Source organism: Centropristis striata, chromosome 8 (assembly GCF_030273125.1).
Source record: "Centropristis striata isolate RG_2023a ecotype Rhode Island chromosome 8, C.striata_1.0, whole genome shotgun sequence".
NCBI classification, from domain to species: domain Eukaryota; kingdom Metazoa; phylum Chordata; class Actinopteri; order Perciformes; family Serranidae; genus Centropristis; species Centropristis striata.
In genome coordinates, this window is record NC_081524.1 from 33,688,617 (window position 1) to 33,712,213 (window position 23,597).

The 23,597-nt window shown below is 40.2% G+C and overlaps 1 protein-coding gene across 1 annotated transcript in view; it reads left to right on the top strand.

The window, feature by feature from the left end:
• Window positions 1–23,597, top strand: part of LOC131975889 (CUB and sushi domain-containing protein 3-like) — a 231,777-nt gene that overhangs the window by 151,451 nt on the left and 56,729 nt on the right. The window contains exons 40-51 of the mRNA XM_059338703.1: window positions 844–960; window positions 1,243–1,452; window positions 2,098–2,286; window positions 3,491–3,668; window positions 8,324–8,469; window positions 8,982–9,062; window positions 9,897–10,010; window positions 16,368–16,556; window positions 17,297–17,443; window positions 18,773–18,961; window positions 21,321–21,506; window positions 22,786–22,980. Coding sequence (XP_059194686.1) covers window positions 844–960; window positions 1,243–1,452; window positions 2,098–2,286; window positions 3,491–3,668; window positions 8,324–8,469; window positions 8,982–9,062; window positions 9,897–10,010; window positions 16,368–16,556; window positions 17,297–17,443; window positions 18,773–18,961; window positions 21,321–21,506; window positions 22,786–22,980 — 1,941 coding nt within the window. The remainder of the gene's footprint in view (window positions 1–843; window positions 961–1,242; window positions 1,453–2,097; window positions 2,287–3,490; window positions 3,669–8,323; window positions 8,470–8,981; window positions 9,063–9,896; window positions 10,011–16,367; window positions 16,557–17,296; window positions 17,444–18,772; window positions 18,962–21,320; window positions 21,507–22,785; window positions 22,981–23,597) is intronic.

The following is a 23,597-nucleotide window of genomic DNA, read 5'->3' on the forward strand; positions in this document are numbered from 1 at the left end:
TTGGCCCCGGTTGATAGCCCCCAAAGAAATGGCAGCAATACCCCTTGTGCTTGAAACCATTTGCCATATAAATAGGCCTGTTCGGCTTGGGATGAGAAATAGAAAAACGATTTGACCACAAGTTTACGTTGATGCCTCTGGTGGCTGTAGCCGTATTACACCTGGGTGTTTATGTAAGACTAGGGCATGTGCCACAGGAGAGGAGGATGAGTGTAACCTTCACAGCAGGCTGAAGTGTTCTCGACCGCACAGTCAAAGGAGAGAGGTGGGGTGTTGCAGGGGAAGGGTGATGTAATCACCGCCACCACTGAGCAAAACTGTGGGGCTGTAAAATTGACTCCCTCATTTATTTTAATTTAAAGCACCACCAAACAAGGAATGTGCCTGTGTCTGTTATCTTTTCATGGATGCCCTTATGCTGCATAATCCACACAGTCAAGCAAAGATGTACATGCACAAGTCACAGACATGCTCCAACACCAGAGACATAAGCACCTCCCACCCCAATCCTAAGCTCATAAAGCACACTCGCAGCATTTCATTTTCTCTCGCCCACAAAAGTCCCCCTCTTTTACAGTCTACATACAAACACATGAATATACAAAACACATGCTTATCAGCACATGTGGTGAACAGAGATATTAACAGCACTGCTGCTCTTTCCCTTTTTATTGGACATACACAACATTTGTGCATGTATTGAAACCCACACATACACAAAGACAAACAGCTCTTTGCCCTCCCACCATATTCACCCCACCAGTCATTGTTTTTCTTTGTTTTCCCATGGAGCCGTTCTGTGGAGAAGTGACATGTTCTTTCTCCTTGGTTGGTTTCCCTCAGCTCAGTGTGGCGGCTCTATGACAGACTTCAGCGGCGTCATCCTCAGCCCGGGTTTCCCAGGGAATTACCAGAGCAGCCTGGACTGTAGCTGGAGAGTTCAGCTCCCTATTGGCTTTGGTCTGTTATCCCCCCTCTGTCTTGCCTTTCTTCATCTCTCATCTCTCATTCTTTTTTGTACTGCTAGCTCTTAATGTCTTCTCTGCTGCTTTCTTCTGCATTGTTCTGTGAACTCCCCTCCTGTCAACCTCTTGGGTTAAAAAAGAACCAGCTAGTTCTATGCATTTCACATTAAATTTGAAGTGACCTCCTACTACCATACAAACACATTCACTCACTTTTTCCGTATTCATATATTCTTGAAAGTTTCTCATACATCAACTCTTTCTTTCTCCTTGTTAGGAATCCATCTGCAGTTTCTGAACTTCTCCACTGAGCCTGTTCATGACTATCTGGAGGTTCGCAGTGGGAACCTGGAGACAGGCACAGTGATTGATCGGTTCAGTGGTCCCGTGGTGCCCAACTCTCTCTTTAGCACCACCCACGAGACTACTCTGTTCTTCCATAGTGACTACTCCCAGAACAAGCCTGGCTTCCACATTGTCTATCAGGGTGAGGAGCAAAGATTGGCCCTTATGGTAGAGTTAAAATTGAGTTTTATCATAAGGGCAGCTGAAAAAGTGGAAGACATTGAAGAGTCTACCAAAACAACACTTAAAAGACCATCAGTCAGGTTAGATACGGACTATGGACAAACATTAGTTCTCCAAGGCAGATACTTTTTTACTGAGGTTGTAAGATTTCAAAAGGTGAAAGAATAAAGAGAAATAAATCAATGCTGACCTCGACTGAGCATTCAGTAGCACATATCCTTGAATGATAATAGTGTTAGATTTTACAATTGGTTTCTTTTTGTATGTTAAAGTGGAACAAACCAACAAAATGAGAATATTTTGAATTTGGGGGTTTTGGACAAAACCTTGTGTTTTGCAAAGTGGTAACATTTCACAAAGAAATTAAAATGAGCAGACTTGGGGCCAACATAGATTGGAGGGATTTTTTCAATAAAATAGAGAATACTCTAGACAATCTCATGATGAGATTTTACCAGTAATGCAAGATTAGTAGTCAGGCTTTGATTCTTTTGGTTGTCTTTCATCAAAAATATTATATATTAATATCGTGGTAGTGTTTTATTATTAGCCGTCTGTGTTTTATAAACTGCCTGTACTGTGTATGGGTTTGTGTTTTTTCCAGCATACGAGCTGCAGAGGTGTCCGGACCCACGACCGTTTCGTAACGGCATAGTGATCGGTCAGGATTACAGCGTGGGGATGACCATTTCCTTCGAGTGCCTTTCGGGTTACACTCTGCTTGGAGAGCCATCTCTTACTTGTCTGCATGGAGTCAGCAGAAACTGGAATCACCCTATACCACGATGCGAAGGTGACTAGCTAGTGCCTCTTATAAACACAACAAGTGTCTTCTAACCGCTGTTGGCCATGTGCAGTGGACCAACTACAACAACATTATGTTGTTGTTTGTTGTCAACAAAGGAACAGAGAAGCCAATAAACACACAGAGGGAGTGTGACTTCATTCTCTGGTCAGGATCCTAGGATACTCTATCTTTACACAGTAAATAGTTGTTTACTGCTTTATTAATGTTCTGAATGTCGTGTACAACCGCTTATTATCGCACTACCAATACCTATTTTTTTCATATACAGTATTAACAAATTGTAATTATCAGTCACAAAATGCCTTTAATTTGGTATTTTTTCAGTAAATTTATACAAACTTAGTTGGGAAATATTTAAATAAATAAATGCTTAGAAATCCTTGAGAAAGTCATGCATTTCACTGTCTGAGGAGCTGATGAAATTGAAGTCAGAAGACCTTTTCCGTTGCCATTACCCACAAAAGTAAGGTCTTTGAAGTTATTTTGAATAAGAGAATGTGAGTCTGCTTGTAGTCCTGTCCTTTATTCGAGCACATTAAAGCATGCAACTCACTTTTACCACCAATGTAGCACCACTTTACTGAACTATAAACTGACACAGCCCATTATAATGATATATGGAGCATTTGCAAGTCTTTATTACAAAGCTGATTACGCCTGTCTCTGTTGTAAATTTCAAGGAGACTCCTCAGATGTTGCTCAGGTATGATAAATGATGGCTTTCCTCTCATCAGTTAAGTGAAGCAGTAACATACAATTCAAGTTCAGAGTTTGGTATTTGTCTGAGAAAGTGGTAAATAGTTTTGTTTTGCTCCGTAGACACCGTATTGTACCTGTCGAGTTTACAGTCCTTTTTGGATCCCGAGGGCAGCGCTTTGGCTTTGACTCTGAGTTCAAAGTTAAATTTTTACACATTCCCTCTGAAGGAGTATGACAGGGGAGTTTTAGTGTCTGAACAACTCAATGTCATCAAGTTCACGGCACCCAGTAACCATCCCCTGCAGTTGTATCTAACAGGTGCATTCTCCCCCTAGTATCTCAGTGATAACCCAATAACACGCAGTTATGGTTTGTTTTATCAACAGTTAGTGGCGATACAGTCATAAAAACAACATTTATGACTTGGGGTAAATCCTGGGCTGGCTTTCTATTTTTATCCAGCCTCTCTGTTTTTTTCTCCTCCCTCCAGCTCTCTGTGGTGGGAATGTAACATCCATGAATGGCACGATTTACTCTCCTGGACACCCAGCCGAGTATCCACACTTCCAGGACTGCATGTGGACTGTCAGAGTACCTCCTGGCTATGGAATCTACATCAATTTCTCTGTCATCAATACAGAGCCAATCTACGACTACATCACTGTGTGGTAAGTTCTCATTCCACTCTCAGTATGACATTTTTCATCAATCATCAGCTTGTGTCACACATCAAACACACGCTGTTTTCTCTATAGAAAGCTGCATACAGATTCGATTGACAATTATTGGGAGGCAGTCTTTCTCAATTAATAGTTATGTTTGGTTGAGCTTCAGAAATCAATGTCACATATTTTATAAATTCTAAGCAGTGAGCCACAAAATATGTCCTTGTTTTCAACAAGTTTGTATTATATGCAGTCATTACTTAAGAGCATCTAACAAAAAGCTTTAGCGAAAAGGAAATGAAAGGATAAGCTGGAGTGCATATGAGATTTTCAGAAGAACATATTCTATATTTCCTCATTGCAAAAGCCAACTCAAAAGCTGCACACAATGGATTTAACAGCTGACAAAATGTTAAGGCCACAGGCCAGTTGGACAAGTTTTGCTCAAAAGCTCTTGATGTGACTACTCGTACTAAATGAGCCAACATTTATCCAAATATGTTGACCTTTGTCTGGACATCTGTGGATTTGTTTTCTTCCTTTGACAGCTTTTTTTTTTTTTCTTCCAGACCCTTGCAAAAACAAAATAGATTCTGCTTCGTGTTGAAATAGCAGAAACTAGAGTCTGACTCACTGTGTGTCCCTCTTCCCCAGTGAGTGTTACATGAAAAGACAGTGTAGTTTGGCTGTAAATGAATATTTGAAATTCAAATATATTCAAATATTTAAAAAAATATTGAGATTCGATTGTGAAAATTAATATTCGAGTGTGGGAAAAAAACACATCAGCGGCTGCTTTGCGAGTGGGCGCACTGCATGACGCGTCAGGAACAGGTCACAGCTTCACTCACTGCTGAAAGTGAGACGCTACCAGGGTCATCAGACCCACTACAGCTCTGGCTGAAGGTCCCCCTAAACTCACAACAGACGCTCCCCACAGAGACCCGTTATTACGGGAAGGGCCAGAAGCCGAGAGATGTCTTAGGTAAGGCTACGTTATAAGTCAATAATCAGTAGGGGTAGAACACAATTCAGGATCTAGTTTGTCCTTAGTTTACAAAATGAAGTTTGAGAAATGTCTGCATGGAGCACAGCTGCTTACAGGTGTAAGCCGTTACGGCGTCAGACGTCATATAATTGCGACAGCGACAAGAACAACAACAAACATGATGGAGGCAGGTCACCTCAGTATATTGGCCTTATCACTGTCCAGTATAGGTGCAGAACATCTCAGACGCACCAGGAGAGAAACTGGGCGGATGGACGCCCCCGTCGGGCCCGCATGAGTTGGGCGCGGCTGCCGATGGACACCTTGTCTCCGAGCTGCATAGAGTGAGGTCACGGACAGTCAAAACCGATCTGAGTGTTTGGAGGTTCAGACTGAGACAGATCTGTCCAAATGCGATCTGAAACTACCTCCCGAAGGTGGTTTCAATCCGGTTTGCAAAAATCGGATTTCATGTGATTTGTGACTGTTCAGACTTCAAAAGAGCCATCTAGTTCCAATCTGGATGGGCTAAAAATCGGATTTTGGCTGGCAGTCTGAACACAGCCTTACAGTTCCTCATTGCTCCCTGAGCCACCATCCGATCCTTCCTTTGTTTGCTCAACTCTGAATTTACTATGAAGCTAATGTTGTGACCACAATTTTGAGTTAGCATTGATACGCTAATGGCTACTCTTGTAGCTGTAACAAGCAGCGCCGCTAGCATCAGTTAGCCGCTAGTATCAGTTAGCCGCTAGCATCAGTTAGCCGCTAGCTTTCGCTAATGACCAAATTTCACAACAAAGAAATAAGAGTTAGCAGAACTATTGTCCCTTGTTTTGAACCCCAACTTAAAGATATAAGTAACAACAACTCACCAACTTGTTTTTGAGCAGACAACTGGCTTCCTTTGTTGTGCTAACTTACATTATTGCCCTAAATGTCAGTAATTTATATTTCCAAGTTTTACCAAATTGAATCACTGTTTTAGGCCAAAAAATACAAGTTGGCTTTTTTGCAGTGTATGTGTGTTTTAGAGCGAATATTCGAAAATCATTTTGGAGCAATTCTGACAGCCCTACTGTGTAGTAGCATGAAAACATCACTCTTTACTCGTTACTCTGGATGTTTGTTAGCATGTAGAAAGTTTAACTCTTGTCAGATAATTGTACCACAGTAAAGTACTTTTAACTATCAGCCTCTTTTAAGTCCAGCAGCTGCCTCTACCTTTCTGTAGCCTCTCTGTAGTATAGTAAGCCTTAGGCAGTCATAGAGCGGTCCCCATGGGTGATGAAGGAGGGAGATGCCTTCCAGCATGTGGGGCTACCATTCACCGTTTGGGGGGAGGGAGCTACTGGCTCTACTGTTTTCAAATGAAATAGCGCATAAACAATCTGTTCCCTGATGGTAACATTTCATTTCCCTGCCTGACTGCCGTCTCCCATTTTGCTGATCACTCTAAAATGAAACTGCAATAAGACTTTTTTTAATATATAAGATATTAAAGGTGCACACACATACAGAAACCATTTAATGTACATCATTCACGTGAATATGCCTGGAGCTACCTGAAAGTGCCAGTAATTAAATATTTTTTCTCTTGTACAGAAATGACATTTATGTATAATAGAAAAGTCTTCTCGCATGAATCTTTCTTTTTATCCTCAGAGAAGAGTTGCATGCGATTTGTCCCCACATGCTACATCACATCCCAAAAATCTTTTTTCGGCAGCTTCTTTTCTTTCAGAATACAGATGATGGCAATATTTTCAAAAGGATTTCAAAGTCCTTATTAGCGGAGGTGCTTCTGTGTTCTGTGCTGTCAGCAGCTAATGAAAATGCCAAGTTCTATTATCACCCCACAGCCATCCACCCATCTATTCATGTTTGGATTGGGGGATATGGAGAAATATACATGGCAAATGTAGTTATACATTGCAACAAGGAAACATTTTTCACTAAGTTTATAAAGAGGGGAAATAATTTGTGCTTAGTGTAATGGGTTCTCCCTTGACCCCGGTTACACCTGTTGTTCCACTGTCCTGCTGACCAACAAACAATCTAGAGACCTAAACTAATTCCTGCTTGGCAGAAGTTATAAAGTAATCCCTTACAGTATTTTTAAAGACAATTACTGTATTCAGATTGTCACTAATTTCAGCTGTAACAGAACAGTTACTCATATTTTGTACTTCAAATATGAAATCCCGTTACTTGTTTTCCACTACTCCCAAACCCTGTCTATATTTAGCCATCAACCTCCAGCTCCACCTGGGGGATCCTGAGGTCCACTGAGCTCAGCTAGAATATATCAGCAGGTTCTGGGTCTGCCCTCGGGGTCTCCTCCCTGTCAGACGCGCCTGATGTAGCTCCACAGGGAGGCATCCCAGAGGCATCCTCATTAGATGTCTGCACTACCTCAACTGACTCTTTTTCAGGAGGAGCAGTAGAACAGCAGGTGTACTTTGAGCTCCTCCCAAATATCCGGCTTCTCACCATATGACCCCAACCTGCACAGGCAGCTCATTTCAGCTTACTCTATCAGTAAATTGAGAACTTCACCTTCAGGCTTAGCTTCATTTTCAACATGACATTTCAGCACTGTGCCACTCTAAAATTTCACACTACATTGTACCTTCATTCGGGAACAAGGCCCATGGACACTTAAACTCTTTTACTTGGGGCCGCAGCCCCGACTGCCAAAGGTGGATCCTGTCCAAGAGATGCGTCAGACATGACAGGCTGACAGCATTCAGAGCCCTCAGCATCTCAAAGTGAATCTCACCCTCCACTGGCATCATGCCAATAACTATTTCAGTGACTGTTCCTGCCCTAGCCTCTTATCTTTCTGTCTGTTCTGTAATTTATAGGTGCCTCAAGGAGTTGGCAGACTTGTTTCCATCACTTGAAACATATTTCAACTGTAACATCTTTGCCACATGCTGATTTTTATGTAACATTTAGTGGAAATCAAGTTTAATTTTTGAGTGAGGATATGTCATTGAACTTGAGATAAGCTGCCATGTACTGTAGCTCAGGTAATGTAGATATGGTCACGGACATATCCACTGTTCACAGATAACAACCTGCTCTGTGTAGAGAGTGAAAATAAAAGGTAATTACCATTCAATTAAATTTCGGTTCCCTGGGCTCCAGTTCCTTATATGTAATGTAATACAGTTAAAGGCTTTAGAAATTTGACCATACGTTTTCAAAACACTTTTATCATGACAGGATGACGAGGGCTGGAGCCTAGTGATAACAATACAGCTTCATTATGTACATACATGTACAGAATTTGAAAAGTCTTGACCAAATTTAAAGGAATGTTTTACAAAGATTTTGCAAATTTTTGCAGTGTTCTGTATAATTGATTTTTTTCTCCATCAATGTGTAACATGGCTGGAGGAGGCAAAAGCTTGAGTACTGTACGTACTGCCTCATCAGTTAACATACTTGACACTGTTGATTAATGTGAAACTTTTTCTAAGGTCTTCAGAATAATTGCTTGGGGATAGCTAGACCTGCTCTTTGATCCTGGCAAGTTATTGCTGGTGTTTATTCATAAATCATTTGCTCTCTCTTTCTCTCTCCATCTTCCTCCCTTCACTCTTTCAATCTCTCTCTTTTTCTCCCCCTCACAACTTCGGCTCCCTCCAACTCTCTGTATCAGGGATGGACCCGACCAGGCCTCGCCTCAAATCGGTCAGTTCAGTGGCAACTCCGTACAGGAGGGTGTGTCCACCACCGCCAATCAGATCCTCATCAAATTCCACAGCGACTTCAGCACCAGCGGCTTCTTTGTGCTGCATTATTACGGTAACCTCCCCTTTGATAGCAGCTAAGTAAAGACTTTGTCCTGATCGCTGTAATGACCCCTGTTCATTTGATCCTCACTTCTCCACATTGCAGGGGGCTTAGTGTAGTAATAAAGATCACACAAAGGATAGAGGAATATTGGTCCTGCATTTCTATCTCGAAAGGCCTTTAATTTTCCCGCTTTTATGAGTCATTATTTGGCCTTTCTCATTTTGCTACATGGTATTGCTTCCAGTTCTGCGTAATGATAAATGATGAATGCCTTCTTATGCCTGTTTTTCGCCTGCACTATTAAAACGCCCCTACGAAAAGAAGTTGATTAATAATAAAATGTCCCCCATCTCGGTTAAATTAGTGATTGGTTTTTGATGATCATGAGCAGTGATAGGTGGCAATTTATGATCTAATCAAGTTTCAGCATGATGGGAGAGTGAAGAGAGTGCTGCAGTTGAATAGAAAATACATATACACAGTCACTGTTGCAGATTTCAGCATTTGTCCTCTCCCCACAGCGTACCAGTTGAGAACATGTCAGCCACCCCCGCCTGTCGCCAACGCCACTATCCTAACCGATGATGACGAGTTTGAAATAGGTTTGTCTTATTTTATTTTGCTTGTTTACTGGCCGAGGACAAAGCGTAATAAAATAAATTTGCTTCAAACATAAGGTAATTTGCATGGACAGCCCTGGATAGAGGAAAAAAAATAAATAGACGTATCAAATGGTTTTAACAGATAATTGATTAATTATTTATTTCCCATGTTAGTTTAATAATGTATTTGTTTATTGAAATCATTGTTCGGATGTTTATGCCTTCGCTGTTGGTCTTTATGTTCTTACCTGTTTATGAATATATTCATGTAATCATCGTTTAACAATTTGAAACAGCTTTGTCTGTGGTATGTATTCAGTTGTTTTTTGCTCTTTGCTCTTCTTTCTAAGTTTCTCCATCATTTTGTACTTATTGCAATTCAATATTAGTTTGAGGAAAGGGCTAATTAGCTCTTTATATAATTTGTTTTTATATTCAGCGCTCAGAAGTGAGTCAGAATTGGAAATCATATGGCTAGTGGCTGCCTTACTTTGTGTCTTTGAAACCGAGTGTAATTTTGATTTCATGTGTGAGTGTGTGTGTGTGTTTGTGTACAAGTTTGCGGCTGTAGTGTAATGAAGTGCCTTCAGTGCACTCCAGCTAGCTAAGGGTATGTCAATCTTCATTAGAAAATGTGTTGTTGATTACTGTTTCAAGTGCTGGTACTGAGGAGGCTTTTACTAACAGCTCTGTGGGGATGTGTGTGTGTGTGTGTGTGTGTGTGTGTGTGTGTGGTTGCGGTTGGGTGGGCGGATGAATGGATGGATATGTTTTTCATATCCTAACCCGCCTGTGTGTGTATTTTTATGATTGCGTGTGTAAATGACCTCACAGGGGACATAATTCGGTACTCGTGCCTGCCAGGCTTCACCTTGGTGGGCAGTGAGATTCTGACCTGTCGACTTGGGGAGAGGCTACAGATGGATGGACCCCCACCAGTCTGTCAAGGTTGGTTTTATTCAATGTGTGACTCTATGGCTATGTTTTCATGTGGCTTTATGGCTGTTGGGTGTTTGTGTTAATATATATTCCTCTCAGTGTGTGTTGGAATGTTTGCGTGTGCACATGCACCCGCACTGATGCCTGTCTGCGTATCCATGTTCAGTTATGTGTGCCTCTGTGTTTGTGCTTGATGCCACTCTGCCAAGGTTGGTTGCAGACAGCAGCACCCACTGTTGATGCATCATTTAACAGACTGCCAGCAGGGCCCCTTCAAGCAGCCTCCTGGTGGCAAACAGCATCTCTATTCTAATTTGTCAAAGCTCACTGAGTCGAAATACAACTGACCCAAGATCATAGACCTGAGCTCCCCTAAAACCAGCACTTGACTGTGAAGGATCAGTGTGAAACAGATTACAGATCAGCAGGTTTCATCGACAAGTCTTTTTTTGCTGTGTAACAAGCTAGATGGAGCCCAGTCATAGGTGTTTTTTCCATAGCAAGATGGGAGCATATATTTTACCTTTAATCCCTGCTCAAATGGCCTCATGGGTTTGATTGATGTAAACTGTCTTCCAAGCTGTGTTTTTTCAGAAGATGGATTTTCAAACAAGAAGCAAAGGAAAAGAAACGTCTGTGTTGTCTGCATCAGAGATTTTGTTGAGACCAAAAAACAAATGCCATCAGCCTGCCTGTCGTGCCAATACATCTCTGCTGCAGACAACAGAGCACTCTGAAACCTCCTATCCCCTGTGGATAGGCATCTTTTGAAGGGCCCTGAAGTCCTTTGTCTAGTCTCGAGTTGATGAGCATTTCTGTCTTTTTATTTCTAGAAACTATGAGTAATCGCATTGGACTTGTGATCAAGGCATGACAGATACTCGACAGACCCAAAGCCTGCATTCATAAAGCATCTTAGAATAGGACTAGTGATTTGGAACCTATTTGCTCATCCCTAGCTGTTATTATTTTATGTCTGACTTGATATCTTGGTTTTGTCCCTGTAGCGTATTTGTGGCTGACATTGTTTTGCTCTTACAAGTTAGAATTTGGCTGATTTCATTTTAGTATGTGAAAAGTGTGACGAGTAAAGCAACAAATAGTGATGGCAAAGTTGAGTGGCCTGACTGATGATCCGAGCACTGAAAGCTACTCAGATGCTTTATTCATAGAGGCTGCATGCAGCACTGCCAATGAGTAGCTCTAGTGTATGCACAAAGGTTAAAGAGACCAGAACTGTGGCAATTTGATAAAATTGATGTAGGTGTGTGAGTGGGATTCCTGAAAACAACAGGGCCTACCTAAAATTGTGCTGCATGGGACATTTCAATCAATAATTTATAAAAGCACAAGGGGTATGAAGTCCTGCAGCATTTTATTCACTTGTTAGACAGAATAATGACAGATGGGGAATGGAGAAGAGAAAAGCTTTACTACATACTGGATAACACCTTTCTAGAATACAGATGTATGTGAGTATCATGTTAAGTCTGACAAACAATGAAATAAAGCGATAAACATTCACTGCAATTCCATGAGTGTTTGAAAGTGACCAGCTTAGCGGATCGGCGACAATAGGAATAGTTTGGAATAATTTGATATGTTTCTTTTCTGCCAAGTGAGGGCAGTCATTCACTTGAGAGTACTGGGAGATATTTCAAGCTCTCTTGTTATGTTGGTCTTGCCAGCTCACCTTCTAATGTGTTACTGTTGCACCGAGCTCTGCCAAGACCAACTAGCTCCTATCAGCTAAAACCTCACATACTGTATTTGGAATAATTTCACAGCAACATAATTTGAGTGACGAAATTAACCTGCCAAATCCAGATGGGCAAAGCATGTTGGGACTATTCCGGCAGAACACAACATTGTTTTTCAGTTGATTTCTTGTGCAAGGCAATCGATCATATGCCAGAAAATGAAATGTTTTAAACTATTTTGATGTTGGACAGCACAGAGTCTCATACATCACAGCAAATTGTGTTGTGCTCTGCCAAGACAATGGGTCCTCTCAGTCAGGTGATGCTGCATATGGATAACAAAGCAAAGTAAATATTGCATTTTTAAAAAGTATGAGTATGAGTCATGTAAAATATAGTAATTTGAGAACATTATGTGACTGGCATATTTAAAGTGTGCAACCAAATGTGTCAGATGATTAGGAATCATATATATCTTGATTCGAATGAAAACCTGCCTTGAGCATTAAATTGGCATATTTAGTACTATTTTAGGACGTCTCGGTTAGTCATTCATATTTGACATTTTCATGGATCACCTCATTATTGTAGTCAAGAATTCATTACATTTTCTTGTGTTGGATATGTTATGTCCTTGTGCCACCTCTAGCACGAAACTAATTGCTCTCCTTGGGACATGTAAAATTGAACTTAATTTGAGTTGACCTGCTATTCACATCCAAGAGACTGCTACAGTAAGCTTGTAAAGGGGCCATTTCCTGTCGCCAGCTTGCCGACAGGGCAGGAAAAAGAATTCTCTTGTGTTCCCCGATTCCGTTTTTGTTTGCTGTCAACCCTTCTGTTAATTGTCATTTTATGCTTATAAGATAACACTGAAATGCCCTTGCCTGGCTATGCAATTTCATCCCCAAACACCCCTGGTTTTTAAGAGATTTCCCCAGGCTCAGTCTTCCTATGAGGAAGGTTATGCAGTAGCTTTGATCATGGATTGAGCCACAATTGAGTTGACTGCTGTGTTTGCTTGGTAAACCATCTGCCACATTGAGGTTGAGTCCAAGCCATTAAATGTTTTCATATTGGTTTTCATATTCCCATTGATTTTCACGAGTCAGAAAACCTAATGGAAAACTATTTCTGCTTTAACTACATCTTCACTCACTTATGTCAGGTTTATTGTATGAAGTCTGTGTAGCTGACAATATGTAACAGCCGTTGTCATGGCATTGTCATTCCATACACAAAGTGTGCCGAGTAAAAGAATAAACAATTGGTGGTTTGCAGTAGGATTTACAGAGAAGCGTCTTGCAATGTTTGCAAGAATCAACAAATGCCAATACCAGTTCTTTTTCTAAACACAGCATTGTAACACGTAATTTATCGCAAATAACAGCACAACACTGTATGTAAGAGACTTATAAGGCAATGCATAATACCAGCAGTTTCACTAGTTGTTGGCATGCAACTTATTGGCTAGAGGTGGATGGTTAATATTCTAATTCACTGTTTAATGCTGATTGTATTCTCAAGGTGAAATTACATTAGAAATACTATTTAAACCATTACATTTAATGTGTGTTTTTTTATTTAAGAGATTTATTTTGGAGTGATTTATTTTATATATCTGCCTATTACTTGAGCTATGATACCTTAAGTATGATAGTATATGAGCCAGTATGGTAATAGCAGTACCATGGCTGCCTTGTGACACGAGGGTACAGAGGTCTACATTTGTATAATAGCCAAATCAACATATGAATACATTGTAAGCTTCAGTCTGCTTTCAGGGCAGCGTGCTCTCCTTATCAAGGCCCTCTAAAAACCCATCTTACAAAGTAGCAGTATTGTGGTGTCTGAAACAGTTTTAAGCTGCTCATGAATCATTTTTTTAATCCCTGCACCTAAAGTTTGAGGCAAAGCAGTTTAAGCCACAACGGTGCTCACCGGATAGACTTGTGTTTGTTGCCTGGCAACGTTAGCTTATTAAACAAGTATTGAGGGCTCAATTATTTCAATAACAAACCCTTGCCAGATAGATGGGTCTGTGTACAGTGCATTAGATCTTATCCAATGAGTCAATTTCATGTTCATCTTAAAGCCGTTCAATGTGGTATAAAGTGCTGCAGGGAATAGGGATCTGCACAGTGTATAAATGTTTCTTGAGTTGGTAACCAGCGTAATAATGTCTATGAAAATGATGCATTATTGAAATTAGTAATTGTTAGGGGTAATTACTTACAAATGAATTTCAGATATTTCCCTTAAGCTGAATTTGTGCAGCTCTATGACAGATATTCCCACCGGCGTCAGTAGAAGCAGAGGCTCCTGCTGACGACAGAAGTGAGGAAGCAGCTGTGTGAATTGATGTAACTGCACCAACTGAAGACCCCATTCTGAACTCCTTCATATTGCCACTGAGAGTCATAACTCTCTTGCTAAAATTCAGCGCCACGGAGTTTCTTTTTCAACACAAATGCAAAACCAGGTCTCTCAGTTGTGCAGATAAGCACTCAGACTCCTTTTTGGAAAATGACAGACTTTAGAAAGCAACGTTTTTTAACCGTTTAAGAAACTTTGAAATTAAAATCGCAACTGGCTAAAAATAACAGACTGACCACTCAAATGCTTTTAGGTGGCATGACTTGAAGTTCCTACTTTTTCTTTTGTGTGTTTTACCGTTGTGGCATGTAAACAGGGCTGGAGAGTAACAGAATACGAACAACAATATTAGGTATTTAAAATACTAAATATGAATAAAGGTATTTTGTTATAATTACAGTTTAAATTGATTGTATTCTCAGTAACTGTCTTTAAAGATAGATCACCTAAAAGGGATTACTTATTGCCTCCACCAAGGAGCTTATGTATTTGGTTTGTCTGTTTGTCAGCAGGATTATAGAAGGATTTTTGGACGATTTTCATAAAACTTGGTAAAATGATGTTTCAGGGGCCAAAGAAGAAGGCTGATACACAAAACATTTTCTGCTTATTTAACATTGTGAGATGGAGCATGGCCTCAAATTCCTATTCTTGTTTTTTTTTTTGCACTGAAATTCATATGAGGCAGGCATTTTTGATAACAGATTTGTTTAAAAGAGTGGAACAATTTGCAGCATGTATTGCAACTGGCACACAACAATAGCAGAGGAGGTGCAGCCAAATGAGATCAGCAAGATGATTTTTAAGTTTTCCAAAGTAATCCAAAGTAGTTAGAATACATAACTTGATTGTTGGGGCATGTTTTGATTGTTGGGACATGTTTTCAATGATATTTAGAGGAATCAGTTTACCAAGTAACCTTCCCAACACTCCCTGTAAATCATATAAATATGCATTTGTTAATTTCATCATTTCCATGGACTCAAACACTTGCATTGCTCTTCAACTTTGGTCTTTAGTGCATTCAGGTCAGCTCTTCTGATCATTTTCTTCAGTATATGTGCCAATTACAGAGTACAGAACAACAGAACGGAGCACGGTCATTTGAAATAAATAAAAAATAAAGCAGTACTTTGAGAAATGCACAAATTATTTAGGAAATTCTTATCTTCAGTCTGCACAGGAAAATATTGATTGTCTCTTACAAACTGTCAGGCAATAGTAGTGAAGAAATATTGCTATTTCATATTAAATTACTATGTTAATTTATTTTGTGAACATATCCAGTCGAGATTTGTAGCCTCCCAAATGAATACTGTACTGCGTTTGTATGAATATTGATTCTGCCCTGTACAAATCCTGTTACGCTTTTGCTGTATTATTTACACATATTCTTCGATTAAACATGTTTCTTTGTTGTTGAGATGATGTAATGAGACATTTTCTTGACCTCAGTTCCCACAGAGGGCTTTTTGTGTATTGTGTGATTTAAGTAATGAATTGTTATTGAGAAAATCACTGACTTTGAACTTTTGCAGATTATATCTGCCTGTTATCTTTGAGCCAAAGGCTGTTCTAGTTGAAACTTCCGCAGTGACTTGCCAGCGGGAATATTCATACTGCAATTCTTTCCCCCTGCCTTTTTTTCCTGATATATGTCCGATTGTTTCCAGTGACCTTTTTATCTGGAACAGTTGTTCGCATTAACCTTTTATATGCGACATGTTTCTTCACTAGTGGCCCTGAAGAGAAACTTCTGTTACCAGCAGAAAAGGAAAAGAAAGAAACGGGACTGTCATTATTTCAGACATGTCAGCCTACAGGAAATGAAAGGATTGCTTTGAGCCAACACATGAACTCAAACACACATAATACACACACAGCATCACACACAAACACGCAATTTTACCATACAAAGTTAGCTGTCTCACCTACTGAGTATTATTATTTGATGGATTGATATCGGGGGAGCCTGGTGACAACAGCAGACTCACCATCTCAGCCCTAAGGTGCAATATCAGTCTGGCTGAAATGTAATTGTTTCAGGAGTAGTTATTTTTTCAGTGTAATTTCTACTGTCACAGTTTCCTTCCTGTCTTCCCTGCCCTCATCTCCTCTTGTCTTATCTCTAATTGCGCCTTTCATCCCCTCTCCTACACCTCTGTTTCTTCTGGTTTCTGCCTCCACTGGGTTTTCATCTCCCTCTTTCAACCCTTGTCCGTTCTTCTCTTCTCTGTCTCTGGTTTTCCTCCAACACTGCCTTGCCCTCACACTGTTGCTCTTCTTCCAGTCCAATGCCCGGCCCATGAGGTGCGTTTTGACTCAACGGGGGTGATCTTGAGTCCCGGCTACCCTGACAACTACCCCAATCTCCAGATGTGCTCCTGGCTGATCAACGTGGAGAAGGGTTACAACATGACTCTGCACTTTGAACTCTTTCAGACAGAGAAGGAGTTTGACATCTTGGAAATATTTGATGGTGGGTTCTGCTGGAATTATTGTGTTCCTGTTCTTTGATAAAAAATTAGTAAGCAAGATACAAAAATGTATTATATTAATTAATATATAATTATTGACGTGTTCTTCTTGTGTTATGATTTTTTTTTGCATCACTATTTCATCACTATTTGGAATGTGGCATCATAGAACTGAAAGTCTGATGACAGGTTACAGTCATGTTTAGTCAAATAAAGCATCAAACTCAACTACACTGGTTGCAAAAATAATTCTTATGTATAGAGGTCTATGAGAAAATTACCCTAATTTTGACTTGGTTAATTACCTCAGTAAACCTCAGTAATCATGAGTTTAGGGTCTTAATTATTAGTTTCAAGTCCTCTTCTATACTGCATGATGTTCATTTTGTAAATGATGGTCCCATTTACAGTAAAATAGAGGATAAAGCTTGTTACACTTTAGTGCGTGGATACCTTCTGATTGTTGCTACCATTGCTGTGTCTTCAGGTGTTCAGTCATATCCACCCTTTTGTCCAAATATGGTCATTTCTGGCTGGCAATGGTGAAACTGTAGTCCCCAAACTGTATACAGTCTATGAGTAAAATAATTTATTATGTGGTTATGCCACAATTAGAAGATTTTCAGTCTGTAGAGTATCTGTAGTTAAAACTATTTGTTTGAAAGAAATTGGAAATGTATGTTCATGTCTGTCTACATGAATGGTTGTTTCTGAAACTGCATATTTTTCTATCTGTGTTCAGGTCCCAACATCTACAGCCAGAGCCTGGCATCACTCAGCGGTGACATTGAAACACCCTTCAGCCTGACCACCACAGGCCACCAGCTCCTGCTGCGCTGGTCCTCTGATCACGGCACCAACCGACGCGGCTTCCACATCAGATACGTGGGTGAGTATCAAAGTATGTATCCAGCTTATAATCATATTCTCTTTTTATTAGTGCTATTTTGTCTCCAAACTTGAAGTGATAAAAGTCATGGGTGTAAAATCCAGGCATTTGTATTGTAGGCACCGTGTAGAGACACTTCAATTGAATGAGTGATAACACTACATAGAGGCAAACATTCATTGAACCTTCTCCGCTGCAACTACTGCATATTACTGTGGATACAATGTGACCCCATGATTTTTATCACAGTGTGCTGTGATTGCTTCGGGGTATTATTTATTGAGTTTTTAATATCAGTTAATTTACAGAAATGCTTAGAATTTTCACAGAAATGATAATGGCTCACAATAGGAGATGTTTTCACACGCAAAAAACATGAGGCAGAAACGAAGTCAGTGGAAGGCTTCCATGCTGTTTTGCACTCCTTAATTTAAAAAAAAGGTTTTAAATTCTTAATTGACTCTTTAATAAAGCAAGTGGTGCTAAGCAAGAGCAGCATAGGGAATCTTCTTCCATTTGAAATGCATCAATAATAATGAAAAAAGCACAAAAGACATTCATTTTTCATATTGTGTCTCTTCATTATATTTAATACACGAGAGTGTTGCTGTGAAAGCAAGTCGGTGTGATGAATTTTGTAAAGAAAACTCCTCCTTGACTTGATTGACTTGAACAGGAACTGACTTAAACCCCAGTGTGTGTCTTTTCGTCTTAAATCCCCACTATCTCCCAGTCATGCTGATTTGAAAGAATGTTTGACAGCGTTTGTTAAGCACACAGCCCTCCCTCGGATTTTCTGTCCCATCGGCTATTCAGTGCTCATATTCTAGAAATCAAATTTACCTTTTTGTGTTCTATGGGCTGTAAGATGAGGGAAAGGAAGACTATGGAACAAATAACTGGAGGATGCATCAGTATTGCATGTGTTAAATCAAATTGAATATGTGCGTGCCCATAGGCCATAAGAGGAATAGTAATAATGTGATTTTGAGGACTTCCTTTGCTGTGTGGCACACAGCCCGAGTGCTAAATAGATGTGACACTCCTCAGGCATTTTCCCTCATTATCTTCCTGCATTTAAAATGGAGCTTTACTGTGACTAAAATGTTCACCTGAGTCTTTCTCTCGAGCAGCTTTGTTAATACCTCTCATCCCTTTCTCTTTTCTCTGCTTTATTTCTCTTTTTCCCTGTCAACATCTGCTTATCTGTCCTCTATTCCCTTTCTTCGACTTCATTCTCACCTTCTCTCCCATTTCTCGCTCCTCTCCCTTACCTTGCTATTCATCTCTCTGCTCTTCCCTGTTCCTTTATTCCACCGTCTATTGTAGCGATGTACTGTAGTACCCCAGACTCCCCACAACACGGCTTTGTCGTGAGCCAGACCGGGGGTCATCTTAACAGCATGGTGCGCTGGGCCTGCGACAGGGGATACAAGCTGATCGGAAAGGGCACAGCTGTGTGCAAGAAGACCACCTATGGCTACTACGCCTGGGACTCACCAGTTCCCGCGTGTCAAGGTGAGCACATCGGATCTGGCAGCCCTTTATTCCCAACTTCAGCCTGCCTATTTCCTTGTTCTTCTGGTCACTGCGTCTGCACCCCGATGCTCAGCAGGCAGACAGGGAGGCGCTTAGGGCGCCTGAGTGTCTCAGTACAAGCCCTGTTCCTGTGTTGTTAGCAGCTGCACCGAATCCAGCCTGATTGAGAGCCAGCACCCTGTCAGGTGGAAAGGAAACAGAAATCAATCCTCCCTTCTTCTGTCAATTTCCACTTCTTCAAATTACTTTGGCTAACTCGCCATTAGCATGCAGTGTCTGCTGCTGTTGGCTCTCACTCAACTAATTGGGTTCTTTGATGCGCACATGTGAAATGTGTGCATTTATGTGCGCATGATTGCATGCACTCTCACAGACGCACACACAGTCTTACACAGCAGCAAACAGCAACAGATGGTGTGCTCAATTGCATTTTATCATGATGCAGTAAAATCAAAATATGTATGTCATGTACTTTAAAATGATTTAAAAACACTTCACACCTGTGATTAATTCCATCAGTTTGGTAATTGCACATAGCTTTTCCAGAGCACATAAACCCAGCCACGGCTACAAATGAACTAATATATTCATGCAGATGCTGTCCATCTGCTATCTGCTAGATGGTGGAGATTACATTACAGTGTGTTCAATCCTTCATTCTTGCCAATCCATATTGTATGATATGTTGAGTATGTACAGTATATTATTCCCTCAGCATTGCCCATGCAACTCAAAGAAAGAGCTATGTTTAAAATCCTTGACCTTCTAAGCTTTGATAAAGAATTCACTCTTCTAAGACTTTACATGTAATGTAGAAAAATCTTTAGTGCTTGTGATAAGCATCTGTTAGATTGTGACTTTGCAGTACTCGCAAATGAATGTTGATTGATTCTCTCCTGGGGTGGTGAGGGCCAACGTAATGGCTCGAGGCCATGTTGGCAGATTTCTACCTTTGATGTTTCACAGTGTGCAGCTAGCATTGCTGCTCCATTTTATGATATGTGTGTTTGCATAACTGTTCCCATTTAGTCTGGCCCTGCAGATGTTGGTTTCCCTGCTTGACTCACTCCCTCTGACTTGGCTCAGATGATAAACACCTTGAAAACTACTAGCTTGAGCTCTCTGTCTGGTTTAAGCTCTGAGGCCATCCTAACCCAGATTCACTGTGTGCAGGGGCAAGGACACACTGCTGTGTGGGAGTTTTTTTTTGCTTCACACAGGAAGAGTTACTGTAGAAACTAGTTACATGTACTAATCTATTCAATGGGTTGGTTTTTATTAAAGGAAAGGAATTAATGTGTTTTCAAACTACCCACAAGAAAAAAAAGCATTTATTATCATCCCAAATATATCTATAAGTTTCACTGACTTGGTTAAATAGGCATTCGGAAAGTCAGCAGGGTGACTTTCTTACATGAAAACATTCTAAAGCCTTAGAAGATTTATGCAAACTTTATTTTTGATAACACCCGTCTCTGCAGTGTGCTAGACTACTTCCACTCTGAGGTGGCTGGATACATTTTTCCTCAAGGGGCTAGTCCTATATATAATACTTTTATGAATTCTCTAGCTAGTAATATTTCAAGAATACTTTTATGGATTCAATGGCCTATAACAGCATAAGAAAATAACTTGCTTGACATGACACAAGCATCATTATTTGAAATGCTTTGGTTATAAAAAAAAACTTGTTTTCCTATAATGGTGACTGTGGTGGTAGGCGTACTGTTTTGCAAAAGAGGAAATGTCACACTTTTGGCTTGACATTGTAAAATAGTTTTTCACTTGACTGGAAAAGTACAGGTGCAACTCATTTTGTCAGTGATGGCTCAGTTCCATCAAGTGCTCCATTTCAGTTCAGCTAGCGTACACAGTACCAGGCTGCTGGCACTGGCTCAACTAAACTGAATGCAGTCTTTATTAATGCTATTAATTACACCTGTGCTTTCCCTGCTGTTATATGACAAAGTGTCTGCCATGTGTGAAGTTTGTTGTCACAATTCTACAGAGGCGTTCAATGTCAAGCAGTTATTTCTTTTTTGGTTTTTACTGAGTAAATTGGAACCATTTGAAAGGAAAATAACAAATTAACACATAAGTGCTTGTGCTAATTGAAAATTAACACTTGGCATTGCCTGTGTACCACAAACAGACTATACTTCCAACTCTGGTGGAAGTACATACATGTTTATTTAACACTTACTCACAAAAATGGTAGTGTTAAGTGAATATGTGCCTTGCATATGTTTACCAGGCGTCCCTCTGCAAATCTCTCTAGAATGTTTCTTGTATTGTGCATAAACATGTGTGTTGACAACTGTCTTCTTGCCGCCTGCAGCTGTGTCATGCGGTGTGCCCAGTGCGCCAGTGAACGGAGGTGTGCTCGCTGCTGATTACTCCGTCGGCACACGGGTGACCTACTTCTGCAACAGCGGCTACCGGCTCTCCTCCAAAGAGCTGACGACCACAGTCTGCCAGCCAGACGGCACCTGGAGCAACCACAACAAGATACCCCGATGCATTGGTGAGTGGAGGATGTTGGGAGAGGAAGCGTGGATACATAGGAGGAGGCAGAGAGGTTAAGGGAGATGGGGTCACAGCAAGAATCCATTGCACGAGTTTGTTATGGATTTTAGTTGTGGTATACAGTGGTGGAAAGTAACTAAGTACATCTACTCAAGTACTGTACTTAAGTACACTTTTGAGGTTCTTGTACTTTACTTGAGTATTTCCATTTCATGTAACTTTATACTTCTACTCCACTACATTTAGCTGACATCAGCTTTAGTTACTTTTCAGGTCGAGATTTAACATCAAAAACATGATCAATTTAAAGTGATTTGATTTTTTTTTTTTTATTAAACCTCAAAACAGTATATTAAGTAGATAAAATTAGTCCCATCTTTACAAAATTAAACTGCTTACATAAATGCATCAATACAAATAATGTAATAATATATTTAGAATATATAAAACAATCTGAGTGGGTCCATTCTGCATAACGAGTACTTTTACTGTTGATACGTAAGTGCATTTTGATGCTGATACTTATGTACTTTTACTTAAGTAAGTTTTAAATGCAGGACTTTTACTTGTAGAGGAGTATTTCTGCAGTGTGGTATTAGTACTTTTACTTAAGTAAAGGATCTGAATACTTCTTCCACCACTGGTGGTATATCAAAAACTTTAAACAAAACAGTGTACTGTAATGTAGGGTGTCATGTATTATGAACTGCAGTCCCAACATAACCACGCATTGTGGCTTCATCACAAAGACACTAACTTGTTGGGTAGTGATGATAAGACGGATGGATGAAAGGGAGAATAATAGTTGAGAGGAAAGCTGTAGCTGGCACTTGGGTGAGTGTTTTACATGCCAATGCAACTCCTCCAAGTTTGAAAGTCAGTGTTACGAGTGATTGACAGCATTGTTTACTGTTGGGACCAATGTTTATTCCCTACTGTATATGTGTCTCACAGCAAAAAGGGAAACAGAATGTCTTTTGAAACTCATTTGGTTTTAGAGTCTGCCAATTCATAAACAGCTTTGTTGTGGAAGTGCATTTGTATACAGTAACTGCGGAAAGTTGCTATTTTATATGGATTAGTCTACTTTACCTATTAAGATTTGTTTTTTTCCTTTACACTTCTGGGTTGTTACATATGTTTATGGGTTTTGACTTAGCAGTGTGTGTACAAGGGATAAGAGACAGACTTGAAACAGAAGTCCGTTTCAGTAATCCAAAACTAACAATGTCCACTGCCCACCGAATCCCTTCTTTTTATTTTTTTTCCTGGCACAGTGATTATGTGCCCTAGTCTCAGCTCCTTCTCTCTGGACCACGGGAAATGGAGGATTGTCAATGGTTCACATTACGAGTATGGGACTAAAATAATCTTCACCTGCAACCCTGGATACTACCGTGTTGGCCCCGCCCACATTCAGTGCCTGGCCAATGGGGTGTGGAGCTGGAGAAACGAGAGACCTCGTTGTAAAAGTGAGTGACTTCTACTGCAGCAACACATGACATCAACACTTGAACAATTAGATTAACCAAAAGGGTGATGTTCCATTAACTAAATCTCCTTTATTGGGATATGGATTATGAAAGATAAAACATCCATGTCTCACAAAGTCCCAAAAAACACACTCCATATGTGTTTTATTAATTTCATAGCATAGATTGCAATAGAAATGAAAACTTTATTCAGCAAAATTGAAAAATCTATGCCCTGGCCAGCCTCAGGCCCACTCAAATCATAGATTGTAACATTGCAAGAGTTGAAGAATGAATACCTCATTCTCAGCACTTAATCAGCAGCTCAATGATGCACTTTTGTCCTTTTACCTATTCCTGTCTAAGCCTAGGCTAGATATTGTTTATTGCAGCAACAGGAATAAAAGCTTTTCTATGCTGCCATGGGAGCTACTTTTTGAGTAGCAAAAGAGCTGAATAGCCTGTGTAATGGCGAAAGGAGATGCCAGCCAGCATGATGAAAGATGTTGGTACAAAGGCAAACACCATCATTATCTTCCCCATGAAATAGTACAGGTCACTCTTTTATCGCATTAAGGTCGGTAAGATGGGTGTAAATGACTGTGCTCTCCCATTGA